This window comes from Theropithecus gelada, chromosome 1, assembly GCF_003255815.1.
Source record: "Theropithecus gelada isolate Dixy chromosome 1, Tgel_1.0, whole genome shotgun sequence".
Classification (NCBI taxonomy): domain Eukaryota; kingdom Metazoa; phylum Chordata; class Mammalia; order Primates; family Cercopithecidae; genus Theropithecus; species Theropithecus gelada.
The window spans coordinates 23,977,176-24,004,953 of NC_037668.1; the positions used below are offsets into that span (position 1 = coordinate 23,977,176).

Sequence of the window (27,778 nt, forward strand, 5' to 3'; positions counted from 1 at the left end):
CACTTTGGAGAGTGAGTTGCCTTGGGTTTATAGTGAGTAACAAAAACAATAATCTATATGTTACATTAGAGGGAAAACTATTAGCATATTTCCTAATCCTTGGACAGAGAGATAACCTGTTCTTCACATTAGAGAAGGCCTCCAAACTGGCTATCAGTTATTCTTTTGCATATTTTGCCTAATTCTTCTTTTAGCAGACATTTTAATGGGAGAATGAAGAATTTCATCAAATATCTGGAAATGCCTGCCACCTGCAAACTTTGTGTGAAATCTCCCGCACATTTCCACTCTCCTTTCTGGATCCTGGTTTCTACCTCTGTCCCTGACTCTCCTGTGTAGAAGTGCTCTCCATGGAGCGGGTCAATGAGACTGTAGTGAGAGAGTTCGTCTTCCTCGGCTTCTCATCCCTGGCCAGGCTGCTGCAGCTGCTCTTTGTTATCTTCCTGCTCCTCTACCTGTTCACTCTGGGCACCAATGCAATCTTCATTTCCACCATTGTGCTGGCCAGAGCCCTTCATACTCCCATGTACTTCTTCCTTGCCATCTTCTCTTGCTCTGAGACTTGCTACACCTTTGTCATTGTATCCAAGATGCTGGTTGACCTGCTGGCCCAGAAGAAGACCATTTCTTTCCTTGGCTGTGCCATCCAAATGTTTTCTTTCCTCTTCCTTGGCTGCTCTCACTCCTTCCTGCTGGCAACCATGGGCTATGATTGCTACATGGCCATCTGTAACCCACGGCACTACTCAGTGCTCATGGGACATGGGATGTGTATGGGACTAGTGGCTGCTGCCTGTGCCTGTGGCTTCACTGTGTTCCTGGTCACCACCTTCCTAGTATTTCATCTGCCCTTCCACTCCTCCAACCAGCTCCATCACTTCTTCTGTGACATCTCGCCTGTCCTTAAACTGGCATCTCAGCACTCTGGCCTCAGTCAGCTGGTCATATTCATGCTTGGTGTATTTGCTTTGGTCATTCCTCTGCTACTTATCCTAGTCTCCTACATCCGCATCATCTCTGCCATTCTAAAAATCCCTTCCTCCGTTGGAAGATACAAGACCTTCTCTACCTGTACCTCCCATCTCATTGTGGTAACTGTTCACTATGATTGTGCTTCTTTCATGTACTTAAGGCCCAAGACCAATTACTCTTTAAGGGAAGACACCCTAATATCTGTGTCATATACCATCCTTACCCCATTGTTCAATCCAATGATTTATTGTCTGAGAAATAAGGAATTCAAATCAGCCCTACGAAGAACAATCAGCCAAACTTTATATCCTCTTAATTAAAGAGCCATTTTTTAAACTGCTAATGCTTAGTACATGCCAGGCAAATTGTGTGTTTTTACACATTTTTTTTCATTTAATTATTCAACTCCACTGTAACATAAGAACACGTTACATATGAGAGGAATGAGGCTCACAGAAGTTAAGACAGTCTGGCTTTCTACTGTCCATGATACTTCAACAAGACTAATCACATATGGGAACAGAGCACTCAGTTCCATAACAAATTTAATTATATTTTACTGCTTTAAATATTACAATTTAAAAACTAATATGAGAGCAAAGATGAAGCCGAACTGATGAGAGCTATGTCTCGAAGTAGACAGCCTAGATACATCAGGAAAGAAAAGATGTATCCAAAAAAAAAAGAAAAAAGAAAAAAAGGAAAAAAGCAGGAAATCCATCTATCCATACTTTTCTTTTCCTAAAGACAGCAGAAAACTTTGGTCCCACACATTCTGCTACAAATCTTGGTGGTCCTTTTTGTTCCTGATTCATTTCCTGAACCTACATATTGAAATATCTTTGCCTTTACTTGGGGTTTTGTTCTTCCTTTGTTCCACTTTATGGTTCTCCCCCTGATACACATGTATCCTTCACATACTAGTTTGTCTTAGCCCCCACATTGGTTCCTGAAACACCATACTAATTTACTCTCTTCAAGGAAGCTACTAGCATTGCCTACGTGCTGGAATATCTCAAGTAATTCCAAGCAAAGGGCTTGAGTTAATATTAATAGAAGGCTAGAGTCCTAGAACGACCAGAAAACTCATGGAAAACCCTCCAGTGACTCCCTTTGCCATACAAGATAATGCCAAGAGTCCTTCGTAGTCATGCATATATCATTTAGTTTCTGCCTACCTCTTCAGTATTATCATTTCTAGTTTTGTTATTCTTCATTTTCTATATGCCTTCTTGTACACTCTGAAGCTAACCAATTATTTGCTTGTTTCAACACAAATAAATGTGATGAACACAATAAATGTGGTCTCTGCCCTCATAGACCTTATTGTCTGGTTCAGGATAGTTCCAGTAAACAGAAAAATGAGGAAAATACTTTACCAGTTTAAGTTGATTCCCTGAAGAAAAAGTGCATGCAGGGGATAAAGTAGAGAATACTAAGATAAACCTAATTTAGATTGAATGGTATAGGGTTGGTTTCCCAGAGAAACTGACAGTTAGCCTGCATGTAACCTGAAGGGTGAGTAAAGTCATCAGGTAAAGGGGATATCCTTTCAGACAGAAGAAACAACGTGTACAAAACCCCTGAAGCAAGAACTGGATGAGTTGGAGACAAGCAAAGAAACCCTGTACAAATCCTGTTTTAAAAATGCTTTTCAATTGACAAGTAAAATTATATATATTTATGGTGTACAACATGATATTTTGATATACATAGGTATTGTAGAATGGCTAAATAAAGTTAATTAACACATACCTTTAGCTTATATACTTGTTTGTGGTGAGAACACTTACAATCTACTGTTAGCAATTTTCAAGTATATAATACATTAGTATTAACTATAGTCACCATGATATGCAATAGAGCTTTTAAAATTATTTCTCTTATCTAACTGAAATTTTGTGCCCTTTGACAAACATCTTCAAAACTCTCCCCTCAACCGCTCACCCAATTTCAGCCTGTGGTAACCAACATTCTTCTCTCTGCTTTTATGAGTTTTTTAGATTCCACATATGTGTGAGATCATATGGTGTTTGTATTTCTGTGCCTGGTTTATTTCACTTAGCGTACTATCATCCAGGTTCATCCATGTCATTGCAAACAGGACTTCTTTCTTCACATGGCAGAATAATATTTTATTGTGTATGTATACCACATTTACTTATATTAGGTTGATGCAAAAGTAATTGTGTTTTTTTTTTCATTACTTTTAATGGCAAAAACTGCAATAACTTCTGCACCAGACTAATACATTTGTTCATTAATAGACTCTTAGGTTGATTCCACACCTTGACTATTGTGAATAATGCTACATAAACATGGGAGCGCAGATGTCTCTTTGACATTCTGATTTTATATCGATATACATCAAGTAGTGGAATTACAAGATCATATGGTAGTTCTATTTTCAGTGTTTTGAGGAACCGCCTTACTGATTTCCATAATGGCTGTAATAATTTACAACTGTCAACAGTGTGTAGGGGCTCCCTTTTCTCCAGATCCTCCCTAACACTTTACATCTTTTGTCTTTTTGATAATAGCCATTCCAACAGGTGTGAGGTGGTATCTCATTGTGGTTTTAATATGCATTTTGTGATGAAGAGTGGGGTTGAGCATTTTTTCATCTACCTACTGTCCATTTATATGTCTTGGGAAATGTCTATTCAGATTTTTTGCCCATTTCTAATTGGGTTATTTCTTATTTTACTATTGAGTTTTTAAAGTTCTTTACATATTGTGAACGTTAACCCATTATCAGATATATGGTTTGCAAATATTTTCTCTCATTACATAGGCTGTCTCTTTATTCTTTTGATTGTTACTTTTTCTGTGCAGAAGTTTTTTGGTTTGATGTAATTCCATTTGTCTATTTTGACTTCAATTACCTGAGCTTTTGGAACATAAATGCTTTTTCTGCTTTCTCTCTGGAATGAATTTGAATTTACTGACAACATGGGTTTATGTATTAGACACATAACCAGTTGTGACCCAGTTCCTTGTATGGTGCCTGGCATAACAGAAATATCTGTTTTATGAATGGCCATGACTGTCCTGCAATTTTATGCCCCCCCAATCTTGCTCTGCCAACTTCTTGCCTTATCTTGGTGCATATTAACTCCATCCATCCTAGCAACCAAGCCAAGCACATGGAAGTCATCTTCACCACTTTGTTTTTTAATCCTCATACCATCAATTGTGTACTATAGATTCCACTGGCTAAAAGTTCCTCAATCACATTCCTTTTCTATTTTTACCTGTTTTCTCTGGATTACGGCAAAAACTTCAAGTCCTGTGGTCCCCAATCCATTCTTCACACTGCTGCCAGGGAAGTCTTAGGGTTGTTGTGATGGTTAAATTAGAAAATATGTGTTAAACACTTAACAACAGTTGTCTGGCATATACTGAGTACTATTTTAATGTTGATTTTTATTATCATTTTCATCATCATCTTTCTAAAATAAAAATCTAATTAAATAATGTCTCAGGTTATAAAACTTTCAATAGTTCCTAACAGATTTGAAGGTACATTTTAACTCTTTGTTAAAAATTTTACCAAAGTACTTGTTGTTCCAATAAAATACATTGTTTCATGCCTCTTTACCTTTACATGCATTTTCCCAAAATTTGTGATTTCTTATTATTTGTCTACCCACTACTCAGATTTCAAAACTTCACTCAAGCATAACCACCTCTAAGTAGTTATTGACCTCCATAATCCAATTTATATTTATTTTCCATATTTCTTTACAGTGACATGTGCATATCTCTCTTAATGCCCCATGGAAATGTGCAGCAGCAGTCACTGCTTTCCATGTTTACTCCTCTGGGAGTTAATTTTTTTCTGTTTTTTAATCTCTTTTTTCTTTTGAGATGGACTCTCACTCTATTACCTAGGCTGGAGTGCAATAGTGCAAACTCGGCTCACTGCAACCTCCGCCTCCCAGGTTCAAGCAATTCTCTCGCCTCAGCCTCCTGAGTAGCTGGGATTACAGGCGCCCGCCACCACGCCAGGCTAATTTTTGTATTTTTAGTAGAGATGGGGTTTCACCATGTTGGCCTGGCTGGTCTCGAACTCCTGACCTCAGGTGATCCACCCGCCTCGGCCTCTCAAAGTGCTGGGATTAGAAGCATGAGCTATTGGGCCTAGTAGGAGGGTGAATTTCTTAAGGTAAAAACTACCAATTATTTGAACTCAGATCGCCTAAACATAACACGGTTCATGACTGAAACTAAGCTTTGTAATAAATAAATACATCAATGCCATCTCTGGGCACTATGACTGAGTTCCTTCACACTCTGCGGCATCTCCCAGATTTGCTCCTTGCTGCTGTCACTGCTGGATCTACAAGCGCCTGTCAGTTCATTGCTCTGCAGTGTCTCAAAATATATTCCTTCTCTTGAAATAGAGGCTTAAGGAGTGAACATCCTTGTCTCCAGTCAAAGGGCAAAAATCAGGAACTATAGGAGGAAGCCCATGGGAGGTTTTTCTGCTGATTGTGTTTCCAGTAGCTTCTAGATTTTTAATGAGTCACTTCACTGAAGAATATAAAATAGGAAACCAACTAATTTCCTGAGTCTGTTGTGTAGTTCATCTATTTGGCAAAAAAGCCTTAAGGAGCTTTTCCCTTTGGATCATAGTTGCTAATTGAGGGAGGGCAGAATGTGTCAGAAGCAATGTGGCCACGGCTCCCTAAGGTGCTAGATAGTAAAACTACCAAGCAGGCATTGATGCTAATGTGAACCAGAAAAAAAGTCCATTAATTATACTCATTAGGGCTGTAGCTGATCCAGCCCGTAGAGAAGAGGCACAATGACCACTGTTCTGGGGAGCGAAGTAGTAAGTCATTTGTTGCTGTGTTGAAAAATTTTAAGAGACTAGCAGGAAGATGTGTAATATACTGGGAACATGCTAGTTTTGGTGAATTACTTAGACTTTTCCTTAAAGGGCCTGGGCCATGATTAAGATATAGGGCAACTGCATTCCTCTGTACCCCAGGATTCATATTTTAAAGAATATGAAACTCTTTCATATTGGAGATTTGGTCTTTATTCCGTAGATGGCTTATAGAAATTAAATTATCTAAAATCATAGGACATATTTATGTCATTTCAAACATGTTAGCTAGTTATGCCTTTTATCTTATGTTTAATTCAGAAATTGTTGAGATTTTCTTCGAATTGCAGTCTACAAATACATGACAGCAAAGGATTGGAAGGTGGTAATAGGAAAAGTAGCTGGAAGGGGAGACAAAATAATGCTCAGGTTGAGGTCTTAAGGTCAAGAAAAAAGAACATTAGAGATATTGCAAAATGGTCAAAAAGGCTATTCCCAGCACCAGTCTTAAGAAGGAATGAAGGAAGAAAGGAAGGAAATACTTAATTATGGCTTCTTATAATTCTGGGCCACATTTTTAACTTATGCTGTCCATTCATCTTTATAATATCCCATATTACAGAAAAGAAAACTAAGATTCAGGAGCATTAATTTATTTGCTCAAAGAAAATGCTAAAATAAGAAGGTGAATTCCATCTCTAGTGTTTCTTCATAACATAAATTTTTATCTAGCTTCCTTGATCACTCGCTGGAAGTATCTTTACCAACTAAATGAAAAATACCTACAAATTAGTTGCAATGATTTATTTAGGTATTAATTTGTTTAATTACAATTTTGTCAGATTTTGAATTTGTTCTTGCTAGAAACTCTGATGCTGATGTGGTTAGAGAGATGTATATAAATATTTGGTGCACAGTACGGAAACTTTTGTCAAATGAACAACATAGTCTTTGACTTCTAAGAGCTTAAATTGTACCAGGTAAGAATGAGCATTATATAGAATGATCTAAAATGTAAGAAGTCCAAGAATGTATGTTTCACAAGGGTAAAGATCTTTGCTTTGTTCACTGTTGTATCTCAAACATCAAATAAGGTGTCTCAGGTTTAGTAATGTATACGATAAATAGTTTTTAAATTGAAATAGTGCTTGGAAACCTGACTTACAGGGAAGTGATTTGAAAAATTAGAGGATCTGCCCTAATACAGGAAAAGCCATTGTTGTTATAAGACATGGCTCTTTGCATGTTTAGTGAACTATGAAGTTCCACATGATTAAAACATTGGGATAAAATCTGGGAACTGGAATAAATGTTTGCAGTGTTGTGAGAGATCTAACAGCCTTTTTCCTTGTCTTTCCTTCCCTTTTTCTTCCTTTTCTTTCCTTCCCTTTCTCTCCCTTTTTTCCTTCCTTTTCCCTCCCTTTCTTTCCTTCCCTTTCCCTCCCTTTCCTTTTCCTTCCTTCCTTCCTTCTTTTCTTTTTCTTTCTTTTCTTTCTCTCTCTCTCTCTTTCTTTCTTTCTTTCTCTCTTTCTTTCTTTCTTTCTTTCTTTCTTTCTTTCTTTCTTTCTTTCTTTCTTTCTTTCTTTTCTTTTTCTTTCTTTTAAGAAAATTGGAATTTTACAATGTTTGCAGGGATTATTATAGGGTGCTGAGTAAGAAGGTACTTGGTTAAATGTAAATTTAAATGTCTCTGTGATTGCCTCTTCTTCTGAGTTGAACTGTTTCAACACCCACCTTACCATTTATTCTCCTATCCTCTCCCATCTTCTCCCAGCTGTTCTCCGTGTTCGCAATGCCATGCCTCCCATTCTCAGGCCCCTCTATCTCTGCTGCCCAAATCACTCTGGAAAATAATCTCCTCCAATTGCCCTTCCCAAGTCAACAGGGGTGGAGGTAAAAATGAAACATAAAATGAAACAAAACAATACCCTATAGCTTCTTACTTTGAATAAATTTGTTTCTTCTAATTTCTCCCTTCAGGCTGGATACAAGAGAGGAAAGGCAAACAAAAATAAAGTGTCATAAGATATTTATTCATTTTTAAGAAATAAAGATTCTCTTCAGATTCCATAGTTCTGGCTCTAGAGAGGAATCAGTCATATAGAAAACACCAGATATGGGTTACAGGGGGCCTGGAGAGAAAAATAAAGTTCATTCTCCAATAAAGATGTTATGAATCAGTTGGTCAGCCCATTGAGTGTGTATTCTGTTTTCATAGTTCTGTCTGCAAGAAAAAGTACAAATATAGTTTAATTGACACCCAGTATGCATGTGCATATACATAAATTGAAATAAAATATTCGCTTTAAATAAGGGCTATTCAGATTGGGCATGCTTTATCCTAATCTTCTCTTCTTATATCTGCTCTCCATTTAAATTTAAAAACTGCTGGGGTTGACCACTAATTTGATTCTATAAGCTCAGTGATGTAATAAACATCAAGTTTCAAAATTACTGTCTTAAAACATATTTGTCTATAAGAGAAAGGGACCAGTAAAAAAAAGAATAATAGTAAAGAAAATAACACCACGAAATAGAGCACTTCTTATGTAGCAGGTGCTGCTCTCAGCACTTTACACAAATTAATACATTTAATATTAATCACAGCCTGTTTCATAGGTGAGACAACTACAATATAGTGAGGTTAAATAAATCATCTAAGGTTACAGTCACCCAATGGATGAACTGGGACCCAAAGCCAAGTTACCTTCCTCTAGATTCCATACTATCATTCAATATACAATGATACTGCCTTTCTTAAAACAAATAGTAATAGTTTGTGATATGATTTTCAATTTTTCCTTATTAAAAATACGTTTTTACATATAAATCTCTATGGGCAACTTTTAAGAAATAGAATATTGGAACAAATTAGATAAATATATTCAAGGATGTTGACATATTTTGCTAAATTTCTTGGCATAAACAAAACAAAATTATAATGTTATTAGTAAATTTTATGTTACTAGTCATATAACACCACCACAGCTAATTTGATGAGTCTCTACTTTATTTGAAATACACTTCAAGTTAAAATATGTTTTTAACATAAATTGTTTTTGTTTGATGCATTCTATTTCTGTTTTATAAACTGTATGCTTATATCTGTTTTCTTCTTCAAAGTTTGTTATTTTCTCCATCGACTTATAATAAACTTTTTATTAATATTAACATTTGAAGAATATTTTTGGTAGTTTTCCATTTGTTGTTAGCTTTCTATTATTTCTAATTGTGCTTTTTTTGTAAATAATTTTTTTATTTTATACACATTTTTGCTTAATACTCCTTGATGATATTTCATTATTGTTTAAGTTTAGCTTTTCAAATTTTCTGTCCAGTAATACAATGTTTACTAATCCTTTTTTTTTTTTTTTTTTTTTTTTTTTTTTTTTGAGACGGAGTCTCGCTCTGTCACCCGGGCTGGAGTGCAGTGGCCGGATCTCAGCTCACTGCAAGCTCCGCCTCCCGGGTTTACGCCATTCTCCTGCCTCAGCCTCCCGAGTAGCTGGGACTACAGGCGCCCGCCACTGCGCTCGGCTAGTTTTTTTTTGTATTTTTTAGTAGAGATGGGGTTTCACCGTGTTAGCCAGGATGGTCTCGATCTCCTGACCTCGTGATCCGCCCGTCTCGGCCTCCCAAAGTGCTGGGATTACAGGCTTGAGCCACCGCGCCCGGCCTGTTTTCTAATCCTTTACATTTTTTTGTATTTTTTGTGTTTTATTAACATATAAATTTTGAATATATGTGTTGAAAATTTAAACTGATATTTAAATTGTATTAAAGATGTATTTAGTAAGTTACTATTATATGTCAGAAACAGTTTAGATGGCATTGAGATATTTTATACTTTAAAAATCATTAAATTTTTGTTTAGGTAAAGAATTAAGGTATAAACTTCCTTCTGATAACTGCTTTAAATTTAACCCATATAGTCTAATATATAGAGCTGACATTATTTTCTAGAACTTATTTTATTTTAGATTGTATTTTCCCTTTGACCCAACACTTGTTTAATAGTATTTTCAAATTATTATATGGAAGAGTTTTCAAAAATATGATTTTCATATGATTTTATTTTTATTGTTACTGATCAATGGTTTTGCTCAAATGCACAGATATGTTTGCTACATTAAAAAAAAAAATTAAATTAAAAAATTTAAAGTAGGCCATGCGCGGTGGCTCACGCCTGTAATCCCAGCACTTTGGGAGGCCGAGGTGGGCAGATCATGAGGTCAGGAGATCGAGACCATCCTGGCTAACATGGTGAAACCCCGTCTCTACCAAAAATACAAAAAATTAGCTGGTCCTGGTGGTGGGTCCCTGTAGTCCCAGCTACTCGGGGGGCTGAGGCAGGATAATTGCTTGAACCTGAGAGGCAGAGTTTGCAGTGAGCTGAGATCATGCCACTGCACTCCAGCCTGGGTGACAGAGCAAGACTCCATCTCAAAAAATAAAATAAAATAATTAAACTTAAAAAATTAATGTTTTAATTAATACTTCTTTAAATATGTAGGATAAATGTGTAAGATATGTTTTAGTCTTTACTGTTTTCGATCAATGTTTATGAGCACTTGGATAGTCATGAATATGAATAAGATGAAAGGGTGACGGATCATTTCAATGTATAGATACAAGTCTTTTATTTCGTAGCATTCTGACTGGTGTGAAATGGTATCTCATTGTGGTTATGATTTACATTTCTCTGATGATTATTGATGATGAGAATTTTTCATGAGCTTCATGGCTGCTTGTATGTCTTATTTTGAGATCTGTCTGTTCATATCCTTTGCACATTTTAAAATGGGGGTTATTGGTTTTTGCTTGACTTGTTTAAGTTTCTTAAAGATTCTGAATATTAGGCCTTTGTCTGATGCGTAGTTTGAATATTTTCTCCCATTCTGTCAGTTGTCTGGTTCAATATATGAAAATCAATAAATGTAATTTATGACATAAACAATTAGAAATGAAATTCATATGATCATCTCAATAGATGCAGAAATTTTTCAATAAAATCTAACATCCCTTCTTGATAAAAACCCTCAACAGACTAGGCTTTGAGGAACATATATCAAAATAATAAAAGCCATCTATAACAAGTCCACAGCCAACACCATATTCAATAAGCAAATCTTGGAAGTATTTTTGAGAACTGAAACAACACAAGGATACCCATTCTTACCACTCTCTGTTCAAGGCAAGAGAAAGAAAGAAAAGGCATCCAAATAGGAAGAAAAATGTCAAACTATTTGTCTCCATTGTTGATATTATTCCATATCTAGAAAACTAATTTAAAGACTCTGCCAAAAGGCTCCTAGAACTGATAAATGACATTAGGAAAATTTTAGGATACAAAATCAACCTAAAAAATCAGTAGCATTTCTGTAAATCAATAATATCCAGACTGAGGGTCAAATCAAGAACACAATTATATTTCAATAACCATAAAGAAAATAAAATATCTAGAAATGTACCTAATAAAAGAGGAGAAAGGTCTCTATAAGGAGAACTACAAAACACTACTCAAAGAAATCAGAGATGACACAAATAAATGGAAAAACATTCCATGCTCATGAGCTAGGATAATCAATATTGTTAAAATGGCCATACTGTCCAAAGCAATTTATAGATTCAATGCTATTCCTATCAAACTACCGATGTAATTTTATCAGAATTAGCAAAACTATTATAAAATTCATATGAAACCAAAAAGGGCTCAAATAGCCCAAGTAAACCTAATCAAAAAGAACAAAGCCAGAAAGAAGCATCATACTAACCAACTTCAAACTATACTATAATGTTACAGTAACCCAAACAGCATGGTTCTGGTGCAAAAACAGACACATAGACAAGAGAACATAATAAAGAACTTAGAAAGCAAGCTGCACTCCTACAACCATCTGATCTACAACAAGGCTGACAAAAGCAAACAATAGAAAAAGGACTCCCTATTCAATAAATGGTGCAGGGATAGCTGGCTAGCCATCTGCAGAAGAGGGAAACTGGACCCTCACCTTTCACCATATGCAAAAATTAACTTGAAGTGTATTAAAAATTTAGATGTAAAACCTCAAACTCTAAAAATCCTAGATGAAAACCTGGGGAATACTATTCTCAATATCAGCCTTGGCAAGGAATTTTTAGTTAAGTTCCCAAAAGCAATTCTAGCAAAAACAAAAATTCAGAAGTGAGAGCTAATTAAACTAGAGCTTCTGCACAGCAAAATTAACTATTGACAGAGAGAAGAGATTCTTATTTCTACTTGTTAGAACCTGAGAGGAGGTTTACGTGCAGCAATTAGAGTAAATTTCATATAAGCTAATTTTATTTAATGGGATTCTACCTGACTAAAAAGTGTTCTTGTCTTCTTTTATACTAAGATTTAATTAACTGGTAGTAGAAAATCAAAAGTATACTGCATTGCTTTGACTTTTTACTACAGAAAAAAACTATTGTAAGTTTCAAACCTCAATTTTCATTTTTTCATAAACCATACACAAAGTTTTTCCTAAAAGCAGTTTATGTGTCAGAATTCAATAACTCTACAATGGACCATGTTTCATTTAAGGCATGCTGTGTCTATAGATAAAGATGATGGGTAAGGAAAGAAGAAAGGTGATAAGGGTAGTTCTAGTCACTTTAGAAAATACTTATTCTGCATATAAATACAGATAATTAGTCACAATCTCTTTGCTTATTTTTCTTGAATGTCTACATTATTGTTGTTCAAAGTGGGGAATAAGTGATATTAACTTAACTCAGTCCATCTATATTGAGCTCAACAGAACCTATCTCCCAACTCTCTGTTCAGGTATATAATATCTTCTTTTGTAAAATGTGTTTATGGTTATTTTAATTATGATTACAAATATAACTGGGCATTACTAAGTTATCAGCCTGAGAATGCAAATACTCAACTTACAATTATTTCTATCAACAATCTTCAGAGAGCTGGGATGTGTTCCAGAAACACTTAAAGATCCTAGAGTAGGACTAAAATTGTGACTATTAAATGGATCACAATGCTCTGAATACCTCTATTTAGTGATTAAACTAGACACATTTGGGCAATTCTGATTTCTTTTCATATAAATTTTATAATCATCTTATCAGTCTTTAGAAGAAAGACCTGCTGGGATTTGTTAAGAATTATGTTGACTACATAGACCAGTTTGGTCAGAATTGCTCTTTATTTTATTATGTCTTTAAACTGATGAACATGGGTGTTCTTTACTTAGTCACATATTTTATAATTTAACCCAACAATGTTTGAAAGAGTTCTCTGTATATGTCTCACACTTTTTTTGTTAAATCTAAGCTTTTTAAAAATGATACTGTGAATTGAATTGTTTTCTTAATATCATTTTTAGATTGTTTGTTGCTTGTTGTAGTAGGCCAAATAATGAGCTCCCAAAGATATATATGTTTTAATCACTAGAATCTGAGAATATGTTAGATTATACAAACAAGAGGAATCAAGGTTGCAGAAGGAAATTCAACTGACAGTAAAATAGAGATATTATCCTGTATTATTCTGGAGGGCCCAAAGTAATCATAAGGGTTCTTAAAATTGGGAGAGAGAATCAGAAAGTCAGAGAAAAGATGTAACTTTGTTGACTTTGAAGATAGAAGAAGGGGACCATGAACCAATGAACATGAGAGGTAGCTAGGAACCGGAAAAGGCTAGTAAAAGGCAAGATTATTCCTTGTCACCTCCAGAAAGGAACAAAGGACTGCGTGCCCCAAATTCTTATATTCACATACCTGAATATATTTTACTTCTTTCCCTCTTTGCAGATCTTGGCAGAAAACGTCACCATGGTCACTGAATTCCTGTTGCTGGGGTTTTCCAGCCTTGGTGAAATTCAACTGGCCCTCTTTGTAGTTTTTCTTTTTCTGTATTTAGCCATTCTTAGTGGCAATGTCACCATTATCAGCGTCATCCACCTGGATAAAAGCCTCCACACACCAATGTACTTCTTCCTTGGCATTCTGTCAACATCTGAGACCTTCTACACCTTTGTCATTCTACCCAAGATGCTCGTCAATCTACTTTCTGTGGCCAGGATAATCTCCTTCACCTGTTGTGCTCTTCAAATGTTCTTCTTTCTTGGTTTTGCCATTACCAACTGCCTGCTATTGGGTCTAATGGGTTATGATCGCTATGCTGCCATTTGTCACCCTCTGCACTACCCCATTCTTATGAGCTGGCAGGTGTGTGGAAAGCTGGCAGCTGCCTGTGCAATTGGAGGCTTCTTGGCCTCTCTTACAGTAGTAAATTTAGTTTTCAGCCTCCCTTTTTGTGGTGCCAACAAGGTCAATCATTACTTCTGTGACATCTCACCAGTTATTCGTCTGGCTTGTACCAATACAGATGTTAATGAATTTTTGATATTCATTTGTGGGGTTCTTGTACTTGTGGTTCCCTTTCTGTTCATCTGTGTTTCTTATCTCTGTATTCTGAGGACTATCCTGAAGATTCCCTCAGCTGAGGGCAGACGGAAAGCGTTTTCCACCTGTGCCTCTCACCTCACTGTTGTTATTGTTCATTATGGCTGTGCTTCCTTCATCTACCTGAGGCCTACAGCAAACTATGTGTCCAACAAAGACAGGCTGGTAACGGTGACGTACACTATTGTCACTCCATTACTAAACCCCGTGGTTTATAGCCTCAGAAACAAGGATGTCCAACTTGCTATCAGAAAAGTGTTGGGCAAGAAAGGTTCTTTAAAATTATAGAATTGAAATATTATTACGTTTTAGATTTCTCAATAAATAATGCCTTTTTATCACATGCATATTATAACTGTAAAAATTTCTTTGAAATAATAGGAGTCCTTAAGATGCATGTGATAAAATATGTTTTTCTCCTTACAGTTTCTTTAAATTTAATCCACAGGCTAATGTTTTTCATTTTCTCATATGGAATCTCAAGGAGCTCCTCAAATTTAAATGCCCAGTTCACTGTGATAATTGAAAATTAAAACTTAATTTAAAGCTAAAATTTCTGCCTTTTCTGGGTGTAGATTTTTGAATTGGGGAGCCTTCATTGGTACCAATGAAGGTTGACTTATGTATTAGCTCTTTCAGCAAACACTTTTCTCTCTACTTATTTCAGTGACTGGTCCTTCAAGCATTACACTGTGGGGGGAGGGATAGGTGGAGGGAACGTCTTTCTTGATTGCCACTGTCATGTTCTGGCAATAGTGCTTTCAGATGTTGCACACTGAGTCTTTCTCATGCAGGGAGCTTTCCTGGCTGCTGAAATAATTCCTTACCTGGAGCTTCTACCACATTTCTTGTGATATGGTTGAATCTGCCTCTAGCTGACAGCTTGTAAATTTTCCTCTTAATTCTGAGGTTTCAACATTCATCTGGGTCCCATGTTTTCTAAAGTTCTTATTGGACAAAATGTTATTCTTAAGTGATTCTCCTGAGAATTTCTCCTAAATGGTCAATATGTGATCCAAAAGAAAATTTTGACAATCTTTGCTACCCATAGTCAGTTGAAGTTCAGACATCTTTCTCTGTGTACTGGTATTTCAGGCCAATAACTGCAGATTTCTACATTTAGATTTCTCAGGTGAGCTCAGATACCAATCAACTGTCTTCCTTTATCTCCAACAGATATTTATCAATATCTTGAAGCAGTTTTCTACTCTTGGGGATAGATAAAACGTTAAGAAATCCAAGAGCTTACTCCAAAGATTATATTTCCTCCCCTTTTTTCTCAAAATGTTTATTTTTAAAGAGTAGTTCACACATTCTATTCTCTCAGCTTTTATGCCTCAACTGAAACTAAGAAAAACTGCCTTTTATGACATTGTTGCCTGTTTTTCCTATAGATTAAGGTGTTATAATGGTGTTTATTGGTAAATATTTAGTTCATAAAATTACTCTCTGTATACAGAGTCAAATAGTTGGCCTGATCAGTGGTATAGCTATAAATAATTACCTTAATCACTCTGGATCACATTTTGCAGCACATGGTTTTTTGAGAATCTGTTGAAAGCTATGTATCTAATACATGAAACTCTCCTCGTGCACATATACAAGAAAAAAAAAACTTGCTTACAATCTAAGGGGTCTACATCGTATACAAAGTCCATCCCTCAATCCAATTCATGGGAGTACTTGTTCATGACCAAAGTCATATAATCCATTTAAATTTGCTTTCATCATTTTATCTTTTCTTTTTCGCTTTTGACAATTTGTTGTAACTTTTTTTACCTGATTGAAAGATTATTTATATCATCATGCCACAGAGTTTACATGCTTTGTAGTTTTATTATAACAGCAGGATAGAATAATAGACACCCCTGCTGCTGTCTTCTAGATCTCTTTAATGGATTTAATTTCCTTTTTAATATCACATTGAGAGAAATTTACCACAAAGTAAACAGAGAAACTATCTTGTTCAAGATAGCATATTCAATTAACTAGAGTATTGCTATTATATGTCACATTCATTAAAAATTTAGGAGAAGCTACTGTGCGGTCTAACATTTGAAGTTTTTAAATATAGAATATGTATACAATAGGAAAACTAAATTCTATACTGTGAAAAGAAATGATAATTAAGCAGGAAGTTTCAAAAATAAACTACACTTAACGTCTTGATCAACTTTCATAAAAAGTAGCTGATTTTTGTGTCCAAAACTAACATATAGAATATTTTCTGCAGCTTGCTGACATGAATGTGATTAAAAAAATTGTTTTGTATCTTACTTTAAGACTCTAGTTTCCTACTATCCTGGCGTATAGGTCTCTTGAATTCCTTTTATTATTAGTAGAAACACGAAAGAGTTAAAATTATGTTTAAAAGGGATTATAATAATAAATAGTAGAATAAACTACAGAAAAATAACTTGCATTGACAAAATGGCCTTGTTTGCCATCATCGTACTATAGCCATCATTAATTAAAAAGGCAGTAGAAGATAAACCTAAATTTGCCATTCTGTGCACCACATTCCTTTACTTACAGCTTATACGGTGGAGTCCTATGGAGAATGGTCCTGTGCTTGCCTAAGAAACAAAGAATTTCTTATTTGAAAAGATTATCTCCTTCTTTGTCTAATGTCCACTATCAAAGATTTTTTTTTTGATTTTCACCTATTTCATGAAGTATTGATGGTTTCCATTCTTCAAAACACCATAGCAATGTAAGCTTTACTTATACTTCCTACTGAGCTCTGACATATTGAGCTGATTATGTACATATCTTATTCTCTCTAATAGGCAATCAGCAATGTGAAAGGAAGTAATTTACTATACCATTATGTTAACTTCTCCTAAATGTCTTCTATATCCCTGACATTCAGAAGATAACTTACACATGTCTCTTAACTTTAGTTGAATAAATGACTGCTTGGTACAGCTAAGTAAAACATCTGAAACTACACATGAAAGTGTAGCAATATTTATGTCCCCCAAAACAGTAATTAACAATAACAATGATAATTTAATTTGCTCATTAATCTCTTAAATGGGAGAGGGCTTATGATTGGCTTGTCTCAATTCCATACAATGTCAACTGAGCTGCTCAACTAGAACTGAGGGACCCACTTCCATTGGGCTCATTTACACGGCTAGCAAAATGGTGCTGATCTGTAGTAGAGCTGAGTCAGGGCTATAGGTTGTGAGTCAGTTTCTCTCCATGTGGCCCTTTCCATGGTGTTCTATAAACTTTCTCACACCATCATGACTGGTTTCAAAGACTAAATGTTCCAAAGAACAGAAAGAGGAAGCTGCTAGTCTTTTAAGGCATAATACCAGCAGGTTGTCTGCTCCTGACACCCTGACACCCAAAAAGACAATGATGTGATGGGCACAGGATAATAGCAATGGACATTCCCTTTTGAAAAAGGAGGAAATTAGACACATCACAGTCATTTGTCCATAGAAATTCTCAAATTCATCTGGACACATGTTGCCAGACCTATTTTCTGGGAATGAATTCCATGACTCTTAGATCTAACCTGTGATGCCATTTCCCCACTTTCTGATCATCCTTTTTTATCCACAAGACATAGCTACAATTTGCAGACATGTCGTTTCTCAGTCTGGTACCTCCATGGAAGAAGTTGAGGGCCCAAAGCTCTATTCATTTCTGTTTGCTCTGTAGTCTTTAGCACATGTTGATAGAATGTCTTTTTTAAAACTTGGTGAGTTTCTTATGTTTCAATCTATAAATTAATTCCATTAAATAAAAGTCACATCCATATTCATTTCTTTATTACCGGTCACTTGTGAGGTAGTAGTATTAATAACTGCTGTATGGCAATTCCCTTAAGATTATTAAAAAGACTTATTGTTTAAGGATTCAGGTCCTTAGGATATTTATAAATCTTGTTGGGTATAGCTTAAAATATTTCTGAGTTCTAACAAAAGGTATTACAACTACATTCTTAAGATGTTTACCCTGAGGCATTGGTTTCCTGATAGTACCTTGGATTTGCTTTCTTTCTTGAAGCCATTTTGTGCTTGAGAGTCTTTGTTGAGAGAGACTGTGCATGAGAAACATCTTTATTCACAAACCCAAGTTTTGTTTCTTTCTGTTTCCTCTAAATCCTCAGAAACTTAAGAAACTTTTAAAAATTATGTACTTTTTAATTGACAAATAATAATTGCACATATTCCTTAGGTACATAGTAATATTTTGATATGAATAATGTATAGGGATCAGATCAAAGTAATTAGCATATCATCATTTCAAACATTTATCATTTCTTTGTGTTGGAAATGTTCAACGCCCTCCTTCTGGTAATTTGAATCTATATATTATTTTTAACTATATTCATCCTACAGTGGTATAGAACACTGTAACTTATTCCTTTATCTAGCTGTAATTCTGTATCCCTTTAGCACATCTCCACCTATCCTTCCCTTTTTCTACTCTTCCCTTCCTCTAGTATCCTACTTTCTATTCTCTTCATATTTTATCATTGATTGGTATTTTCTATAATCTTCCTAGAAATTTCCCCGGGAAGACAATGAGATTACTAAATAGTCTATTTTCCAGGCTGTAGCATGTGGTCCTGCTGCCAAACTTTCCAGCGATGGATAATAAGTGTCCATGTTTTACCAACTGTAATAACAGTTTCCTCTCTGTCCTTCAAACATTTTTCTCTCTGTGCTTCAAAGCCTTACCAAAAGTTACCTCATGATCTTTTCACTTTTTAGTAAGAGACTTCTTAAGCCCTTATGGATTATTTATTAATATAATATTAATATATTAATATTATATATTAATTTTGGCAAAATTAATTATATTATTATATTAATATAATGAATATATTTAATATTATATATAATATTATATATTTATATATTATATATTTATATATTATATATATTTTTATATTATATATTAATTATATTAAAATTATTATATTAATATTATATATTAATTTTGGCAAAATTAATGCCAAATATTTTAAATGTTGATTATAACAGCACCCTGCCTTTAGATACCAAATTCTGTTCTCATTATTTACTGCTGCATAATCAACTACCTAAAACTTTAGTTACCTAAATGAGCCGTAATTATTTTGCACACAAGTCTATAATTTTGGTAGGACTCAGTGGGGACAGCTGGAATCTGTTCTTTGTGCCATCAGGTTGAACGATTCAACTGGGGCTGAAGGATTTACCTTCAAGATTGCTCACTCATGTGCCTGTTTTATTCATGTTGGCTACTGGCTCTTTGCTCAGCTGGGGCTATTGGCCAGGAGCCTTGGTTTCTTTCCGTATCTTTCCATATTCTCCAAGGGCTGCTTGGGCTTCCTCAAAACATGGTTGCCAGGGTACAAAAGTGGATGATTCAACTCACCATAATAGCAGCTACTAGACTTTGGAGACCAGGGTTAATAAACGGATATAGTCTTACATTTATTATAATTTATTGGTCCAAGTAGTCACTCATCCTTTATGGATTCAGGGGAAGGAAGAAGCCACCAAAAGTCCCCATCTGGGTTAATCACTTGGGCTTTTCTCTTACTTTCTCATCCCTGCAGCATCTTTTTTTAAAAAATTAATTTAATTTAAAGATCTGGGATCCATGTGCAGGATGTGCAGGTTTGTTACATAGGTAAAGATGTGCCATAGTGGTTTGCTGCACCCATCAACTCATTACCTAGGTATTAAGCCCAGATGCATTAGCTATTTATTCTGATGCTCTCCCTTCCTCCACCCCCACACCAAAGGCCCCAGTATGTGTTATTCCTCTCACTGTGTCCATGTATTCTTACTGTCAGCTCTGACTTATAAGTGAGAACATGCGGGACGTGACTTACACAAGAGCAGTTCTCATGAGTACCTAAGAGAGACGTCCATGCGTGTCTAGCATTTGACCCATTTCCAGCCCAAGTGGATGGACTCACTGTTAGAAAGAATCGATATGTGAGCTGAAATGGGGAGAAAGCTGACAGGTTTTGTGAAAATCTACATGAAGTCACTGTCACATTTTTCTCTATAATCCAAACTGTATTCATATACTGAGGAAATATTTACCAAATTCACATTATATTCCAGAAGCAAACCTTTTTCTAATGTATCTGAAAGATTCTGCCATTCTAATATTATGTCCTCTATTCTTTACATTTTCCTCTCTTCTAGTTTTCAGAAATAGGAATATGTAGAGGCATAAAAAAGAATACTTTTGCTTCAACTTCAGAATGAAACTCTAGAGGCACTATGCAGGGAAATTCGAAAGAGATGGTTTCACTGATGTATATTTTAACAAATCATACCTGGAGAACCTCCACATCTCTGACTCCTTAGAGAATTTCTAAGAGGAAGTCAACGAATTCCCATGAATAATAGGGCTTTTCTTTTGGCCAATGAATTCTCATAGCATATTATCATGGTTCCACACACTAATTAGAAAAATTATGGACACGTATTGGGCACAATGTGTTAATTACTCCCTGTGGAGGTAGTGAGCTCACTTACCAACCAAGGCATTGAGACCATGGTTAATGTAAAAAGGAAAGGCCATTGATGACACCCATTGAGGCATTACCTAAAGTAACCATGGAGAAAAGGCACAGGTAACATTTTTCTGTGGAGTAATGCTGTTTTCTTATTTTGGTCTTGGGAGTTCCTGAAAGATGAAGAAGAACCCTGAGACATCATGACAGGGAAGACAATTTTGGAAAATTTCACCTAGCAACTCTTTACAGAAGTTTCTAGGAGATGCCTGAGAATGAATAAACTGGCAGGTTACAAGGCACTAGAACTCTGATTTGAAGAAAAGTAAATTTTAATTTTTATTTAGAGAACTTGATTTTTTTATTAAGAAGACCAGTGACAGTCATTTATTTGTATTTCAAATTTAAAAATTGTTGAGTTTTTCCATGAGCTAGTGATCTGTTTATCCCCAGTTATTAGTAATAAAAAATCAAAATTGTGGCCAAATGACAGAAAGAAAAGCTGAATAGTGAAAAAAATGAGGATAAAAATTGAGACCAAGGCCAAGACAAAGGCAGAGACCCAGGATAAGTTTTGATTATTTCATAGGGTGGTGGTAGTATTAGTCTTAGAAAGGAAGAATAAAAAAATTACAGTAAACATACAATGTATGAGGAACACAGAAGTGTTTCTCACTTAAGAGGCCTCTTAAGGAAACCAAGTTACTACAAAATAAACTAATTGGAATTATTACTAATTCATTAATAGACATTTATGCATCAAGTATCCATATCTCATTTATTTAAATATTGGATAAAGTTGAAGATACAAAGGGAATAAGATGAGGCATTTATCCTTGAGGCTCTTAATTCTATTTGAGAGACCAATAGGAAAAAAATTAGGTATAACATGTTGAGTATTTTGATGAAGACATACTAGACAAGCTTTAGATTACTAAGAAGGGAACAGCCTACCCTCTGTAGACATATTGGAGAAAGTTCAATAATTGATGACTCTAAAAATGTGAGGAAAGAGTGGGCCATACATGAAGGGGAAATGATTTTGGAGGCTGAGATCTCTCTCTCTCTCTCTCTCTTTCTCTCTCTCTCTGTCTCTTTCCCAGTGGAATCTTGAGACACAAGGGCATATAAAGGAAACTGTAAGTATTTCAGTACAATTCCTGTGTGATGAAAACTTAGAGGATTAGATTGTAGATGTACGTGAGACAGAGAATCAGATGCTCAGCTTAAGGAATTCTGACTTTACCTATAGATGAAGAGTTACTAAGCAGCATAATGTGAAAATATCAATTCACAATTTCTACTTGTTAAGAAGGTGATCTAGTTACTCTATTTTTCTTCTTTTCTTTTTTCCCTCTTTCTCATTTTTCCAATCTTTTCTTTTAACCTGTGATGTCTTCCCTTCCAAACACATGTCACTATCTCCTATTTACCAGTTATTTAAAGCAGTATCCTAGACTGAGTTAAGTAAAGTCAAAGATTTCCATATCAAATTTTATTTTTCACTATTAGTTTCCACATAGGTTCCAAGGATGAGTTTGAAAGAACAGAGGATTGATGGGGTAGGAGTTATAGAGTAGATATTGAGTAATATGACCTTACTTTTCTTTCAGGTGCATCAACTTTCTTTGCATACTTTGTCGCTATTAATACTGGGGATGAGCCTGTAAGTGAGAAAACACTCCAAGAAATGATATATGGACAATGGAAAGGCATAGATGATGTATCAGGAAGAATGTCAGTGAGGACTCTGTTTTGGTCAAATGCATGGTATATATTCTTTATGTATAAAGTTTAGAGATAAGGCCATTCAAAGATATATAGAGGTAGAAAACAAAACTCCTGGTTCTAGTCCCATTTCAAAATTTTATTAAACATTTGCCCAAGCAAAACAGCAAATATTGATAGCAATTTAGTTATTTGTAAAGGACTTCAAGCCCCCAAATCAAGTGTTTCTAAAATTAAAATAAAAAGTTTAGCTAGTGAGATAATGGAGGAGACTGTTTGATAATCAGAAATGATAAATAAGATAGCAACTTTTTAACGGGATTTTTTGCTCTGCATTCAGAGAATAATGTCAGAGAGACTTTTCATCCTAAAATGTTGAAGCAGAGTGTTAATATTACAGGCTAGATTAATATTAAGGTAACAAGTTTTGAAAATCCCTGAAATCAAATATCATCTACTTGAGAGTTTTGAAATGATTTAGAGAATAAAGTGATATCATTGGTCATTGATTTTTTCCAACAGGTTTTGAAGCACTTAGTATATGTTGGGCATCATTGTATGTGTTCAAGATGCAGTTTCTGTTATGTGGTAAGTTACAGCTTGTAGAGTCAAAGACAATCTTATAATAGTAGTTTGTGGCAAAGCAAGTAAGATTCTAGTGATCACTCAGGAAATCCAGAAAAAAAGGTGCAGCATGATTGGGAAACTGTAGGAAGGATTCTATGAGTAAAGTCATTTTAAATGAAAAGTAAGAGGAGACCACAAAATTAGAAGCAGAAAAACAATAAGTATAAAGCAGAGACAATTTCCAGATATAGAGAGTAGTATGAAAAATGACTTGGTTGTGTAAAAATTCTTACTGCTGAAGTACATATGAAGGAATCTATAATGGCACTTATGAGTGAAAAGGTGAAACTGGGAAAAGTGTGAAAGACCTAGAATATTTTATAGATAATTGAGAGTCAGTTGGTTTTGTAATATGATAGGATTTATTCTATAGAAAGAATTCTGCTGCTATTATGGAGGGTTACTCAGAGTGGAAGAGAGAATCTGGGCAGTTCACTTATAACACTGTAGTCCAGGCAAGGTATAATTACTTGCAAAATATAAGAATGAATCCTAAAAGTGAACAAAAATAGATTGAATGTGGAGGATTAGAAAAATGGTGAGTTTAAACATGTCTTAGAAATTTACAGCTTAGATGGCTTAAGAGTATTTTGAAACTATTTGTTGAGATACAGAATCTCGATAAAAGAACACATTTAGGCAAGAGGTAGAACAGAATAAGGATGTTTTGATTAAAATGTATATAATTCAGTACCAGCAATGATAAATATGTTGGAGGCCTTAAGGAAGGTATCTGAGCCCACTTGCTCAGAAATTTAGAGACAGTTCCTTGGAATGACAGCCTTTTGGGCCTCCAAGTCAGGTACATCAAGGATAGGACATAAAACAATGGGCAACAAGTGAATGCTGAAGCAAAACTAAATGATTCTAGCCATGTGTTTTCTGTAAGGAGAAATCAGCTCTATAATCCTGTAAGAGTTCCTAGAGTAATCAAAAAGCCAGTCCTAAAACAATAGCAATAGTTCAAAACCAATTTATTTGTAACAAATGAATGCATAAAAATTGGTTATATAATTAGTTGTAAAAAGGAACTGTGCTCTTTAAGTAACACAAAGATCAATGGTTGTTTCTCTAGATGGAGAAGGTATTAAAAACTGATGTAGAAAGGTGAATTATCAGACATTGGTGCCATTGCTTGTTCATGCTATCCCTTATTGACATATGTATCAGTCATCAGGATAAAAATGTGACCGTTGAAAATAATAATTAATATAGATAAAGGATTTTATAACATTAGATTACAAGAATCCTCTCTAGTCTGCAGGGAATATATTCCAAGACTCCAGTGGATGTCTGAAACTGAATAGTACTGAACCCTAAATATACTATGAATTTTTTCTATAATACATGGCCATGATAAAGCTTAATTTATAAATTAGGCATAGCAGGATATTAACAACAATAACTAGTAATAAAATAGATCAACAATAACATTACATCAGCATCACTACTCTTGCACTTTGGAGCCATTATTAAGGAAAATAAAGGTTACTTGGGCACAGGCTTGGTGATACCATGACAGTTGATCTGATAACTGGATGGCTTCTGAGTGACTAATAAGTAATAGCATATACAGTCTGGATACACTGCACTAAGGGATGATTCTTGTCCTGGGCAGGAAGGAGCAAGACAGTCTCCAAGTAGGGGACCTAACAGATAGGCTTTTTTGAGCAAATAACTGTACCCTTCATGTGTGCATTTGTCCCCAGAGTCACTGCTAAAATCAACAGCAGAAAAATAGCAGTTTGAATGCATATCAATTTAGAAGAACTTCTGGTTAAATTTACAATTCTTTTTTCTCTCCCATGCTTGTTGTTTCTCATTCAAACAAGACTGGCTTAGCTACTTTATAAGGGTAAGTCTTCCTGAATTTTAAGTTCCAAAGATCTCTGGACCTGATCATATTGACTTTAATCTATGGGATCAACTCTTCATGGCCAATTCCTCCTCTATCACTGAGTTCTTACTGCTGGGCTTCTCCAGCTTTGGGGAATTGCAGCTTGTCCTCTTTGCGGTCTTTCTCTGCCTCTATTTGATTATCTTGAGTGGAAACATCATCATCATCTCAGTCATTCATTTGGATCACAGCCTCCACACACCCATGTACTTCTTTCTAGGTATTCTTTCTATCTCGGAAATCTTCTACACAATTGTTATTCTGCCCAAGATGCTTATCAACTTATTCTCTGTACTCAGGACACTCTCCTTTGTGAGTTGTGCCACCCAGATGTTCTTCTTCCTTGGTTTTGCTGTCACTAACTGTCTGCTTCTGGGAGTGATGGGTTATGATCGTTATGCTGCCATCTGCCAGCCTTTGCAATATGCTGTTCTCATGAGCTGGAGAGTATGTGGACAACTGGTAGCAACTTGTATTATTAGTGGTTTCCTAATATCTCTGGTGGGAACAACTTTGGTCTTTAGCCTCCCTTTCTGTGGCTCCAACAAGGTCAACCACTACTTTTGTGATATTTTACCAGTTATCCGTCTTGCCTGTGCTGACAGCTACATCAATGAACTGGTCATCTTCATCTTCGGGGTCTTGGTGCTTATTGTGCCCTTGATATTTATCTGCATTTCTTATGGCTTCATTGTCCACACCATTCTGAAGATCCCATCAGCTGACGGCAAACAAAAAGCCTTCTCCACCTGTGCGTCCCATCTCATTGTAGTCATTGTCCATTATGGTTGTGCTTCCTTTGTCTACTTGCGACCCTCAGCCAAATATACTTTGGGCAAAGATAGGCTGGTGACAGTAACCTATACCATCATCACCCCACTGTTGAACCCCATGGTATACAGCCTCAGGAACAAAGATGTGCAGCTGGCTATTTGGAAACTGATTGGAAAGTCTGGATTTTCTCTTAACACACTATAATCAGAATACTTTCGAACATTATGGACACCATTAGACCAATTGTGTCACGATTATTTAAATCATGAGATTAGTCTATTTATCTAACTGTGAGGCCTTGGATTGTTTGACATTTGGGGCCTACATGTTCTATGTAAAGCAGAGATAGCAATATTTTCTTCCTGGAGTCATTGTAATTAAGAGAGATTACAAAATATCTGGCAATAGAGTATAACTCTCCTCCTCTTTCCGTTCTTCCTCTGGATTTAAAGTCCTCAAAAAGGTCTTAGCAGCCATCATTTTTTGCCCTATATTTGCCTTGTTTGACCAAAATGTCTGATTGCACACTGTTTAAGGTTATGTCCAGCTTAAAATGAGGAGCCCAGGCCTGAAGGTGGCTTAGATCTAGTGGTACGACATGGCAGAGAAAACTGTACCATATGGGTAATTAGATGATTTAAAACTGGACACTGGTTAGGTCATGACTGAAGCTTTGACTCTTCTCTGAGTCTAAATTCTAATATATGGAAAGTAGGGATAATGTAATTTTCCTGTTCTACGTCGTGGGGATTTTATTTGTATCTTATAAACAGTATAAAAGAAAGTGTAAAAGCAGTGCAAAATGTGAAACTACATACAATGTAGAACTCATATCAAGCAAGTTTTGCATAACGGAGAGGATTTTATTTCTTTCAAGTTCTTCAAAACAGGTATTTTGGAATGGCTTTTCTAACTGCTCCTTTGAACCACTTCTTACATAACATAGAAGTTATGCTACGTAACATAGAAGTTATGCTACATAATGGAATGGAAAATAATATTCAACCATTCTGTCCCATCTCGGGCTAAAGGTATCTACATGGCTTTCCACACTGAATTTATTAGGAAGAGGAAGCTACTCAATTTCAAATTTATCAAGTGAGTATATAAGATTTGAGAGAGAAGTACTTTGATGATCATCTGGTCCGATCTCTGACCCGTACAGAAATTTCTTCAACGGTATCTGTAAAGTAAACCCTTCTCCACTGATTGGGCATCATTGACCTTACAAAATGTATGTTCCCATCGCACTCAGCTCTTACTATTATTCCCTCTCATTTCAGCTGATGTTTGCCTCTGCTTTTCACACATTCTATCTCTTGTGTCATACGGTAAGTTGAGTCCTGATTCTCAGATGTTTGAGACAGTTATGATGACAATCTGAACGTTTTCCATAACTTATGTGACCTGAATTTCAGATGCCTCACTATCCTGGGTGCAGTTCTCTAGCTATGCTGTAGATTACCAGTTTTCTTGTAAAAGAATAATGAATAAAACTGAAGTTCATATTTCATGTGCAGCCTCTTTTTTCTGGGGTATAATATAAGTGTATTCTTTCCTGTTAACCTTATTTAGATTTTCAAATTAAAATGTGTCAAATCACAAATAATGTTTTCTTATATTTAAAAACTATAACCTCTGTTCCTATTTTTATCTCCCTTTTCCAGTTTTTGGCCTAAATATTTTTATTTATTTTCATTTTACTTCATTTCCTTTTCATTGTTAGATAATTAAGGCATTTCAAGTACAACATTGGTTATTGCCATTGTTTTCTTCTGTTCTTTTTTTTTTCCCAGTGGGTTTATATTTCTCATTTATTGACCAAATGTTATTTAGGAATGGAGTGTTTATGTATTATAGTTATATTCGTGCTGATATTTAAATAACTTCTGTTATTTATTTCTAGTTTAGTTTTGTGTTGTGGGAGAATGTGATTGACAGTTCTATTTTTACAAATTATTATGTTTTATTAATGGTTTCTTATGAATTATGCTCAGTGAAGCACACTCATTTAAGA

General features: G+C 35.4%; 3 protein-coding genes across 3 annotated transcripts; all 3 read left to right on the plus strand.

Annotated features, from left to right (window-relative positions):
• The first annotated feature begins 278 nt into the window (after positions 1-278).
• Positions 279-1,337, plus strand: LOC112604894 (olfactory receptor 10K1). The gene has a single exon (XM_025354409.1). It carries the CDS (start codon positions 351-353, stop codon positions 1,290-1,292), a length of 942 nt encoding a protein of 313 aa, XP_025210194.1. The 5' UTR covers positions 279-350; the 3' UTR covers positions 1,293-1,337.
• Positions 1,338-5,782: 4,445 nt separating this feature from the next.
• LOC112620513 (olfactory receptor 10R2) lies at positions 5,783-14,542 on the plus strand. The gene is made up of 2 exons (XM_025379253.1): positions 5,783-5,809; positions 13,523-14,542. Exons 1-2 carry the CDS (start codon positions 5,783-5,785, stop codon positions 14,540-14,542), a joined length of 1,047 nt encoding a protein of 348 aa, XP_025235038.1.
• Positions 14,543-25,023: 10,481 nt separating this feature from the next.
• LOC112604886 (olfactory receptor 10R2-like) lies at positions 25,024-27,267 on the plus strand. Its single transcript, XM_025354396.1, has one exon. It carries the CDS (start codon positions 25,024-25,026, stop codon positions 25,963-25,965), a length of 942 nt encoding a protein of 313 aa, XP_025210181.1. The 3' UTR covers positions 25,966-27,267.
• The last annotated feature ends 511 nt before the right edge of the window (positions 27,268-27,778 follow it).

Bases quoted from the DNA above. Each gene is read 5' to 3' on its own strand.
- LOC112604894 (XM_025354409.1), top strand. From the start codon at position 351: ATGGAGCGGGTCAATGAGACTGTAGTGAGAGAGTTCGTCTTCCTCGGC.
- LOC112620513 (XM_025379253.1), top strand. From the start codon at position 5,783: ATGACCACTGTTCTGGGGAGCGAAGTA. The intron at 5,810-13,522 runs GTAAGTCATTTG...TGTCACCTCCAG, and splicing joins CTGTTCTGGGGAGCGAAGTA to AAAGGAACAAAGGACTGCGT.
- LOC112604886 (XM_025354396.1), top strand. From the start codon at position 25,024: ATGGCCAATTCCTCCTCTATCACTGAGTTCTTACTGCTGGGCTTCTCC.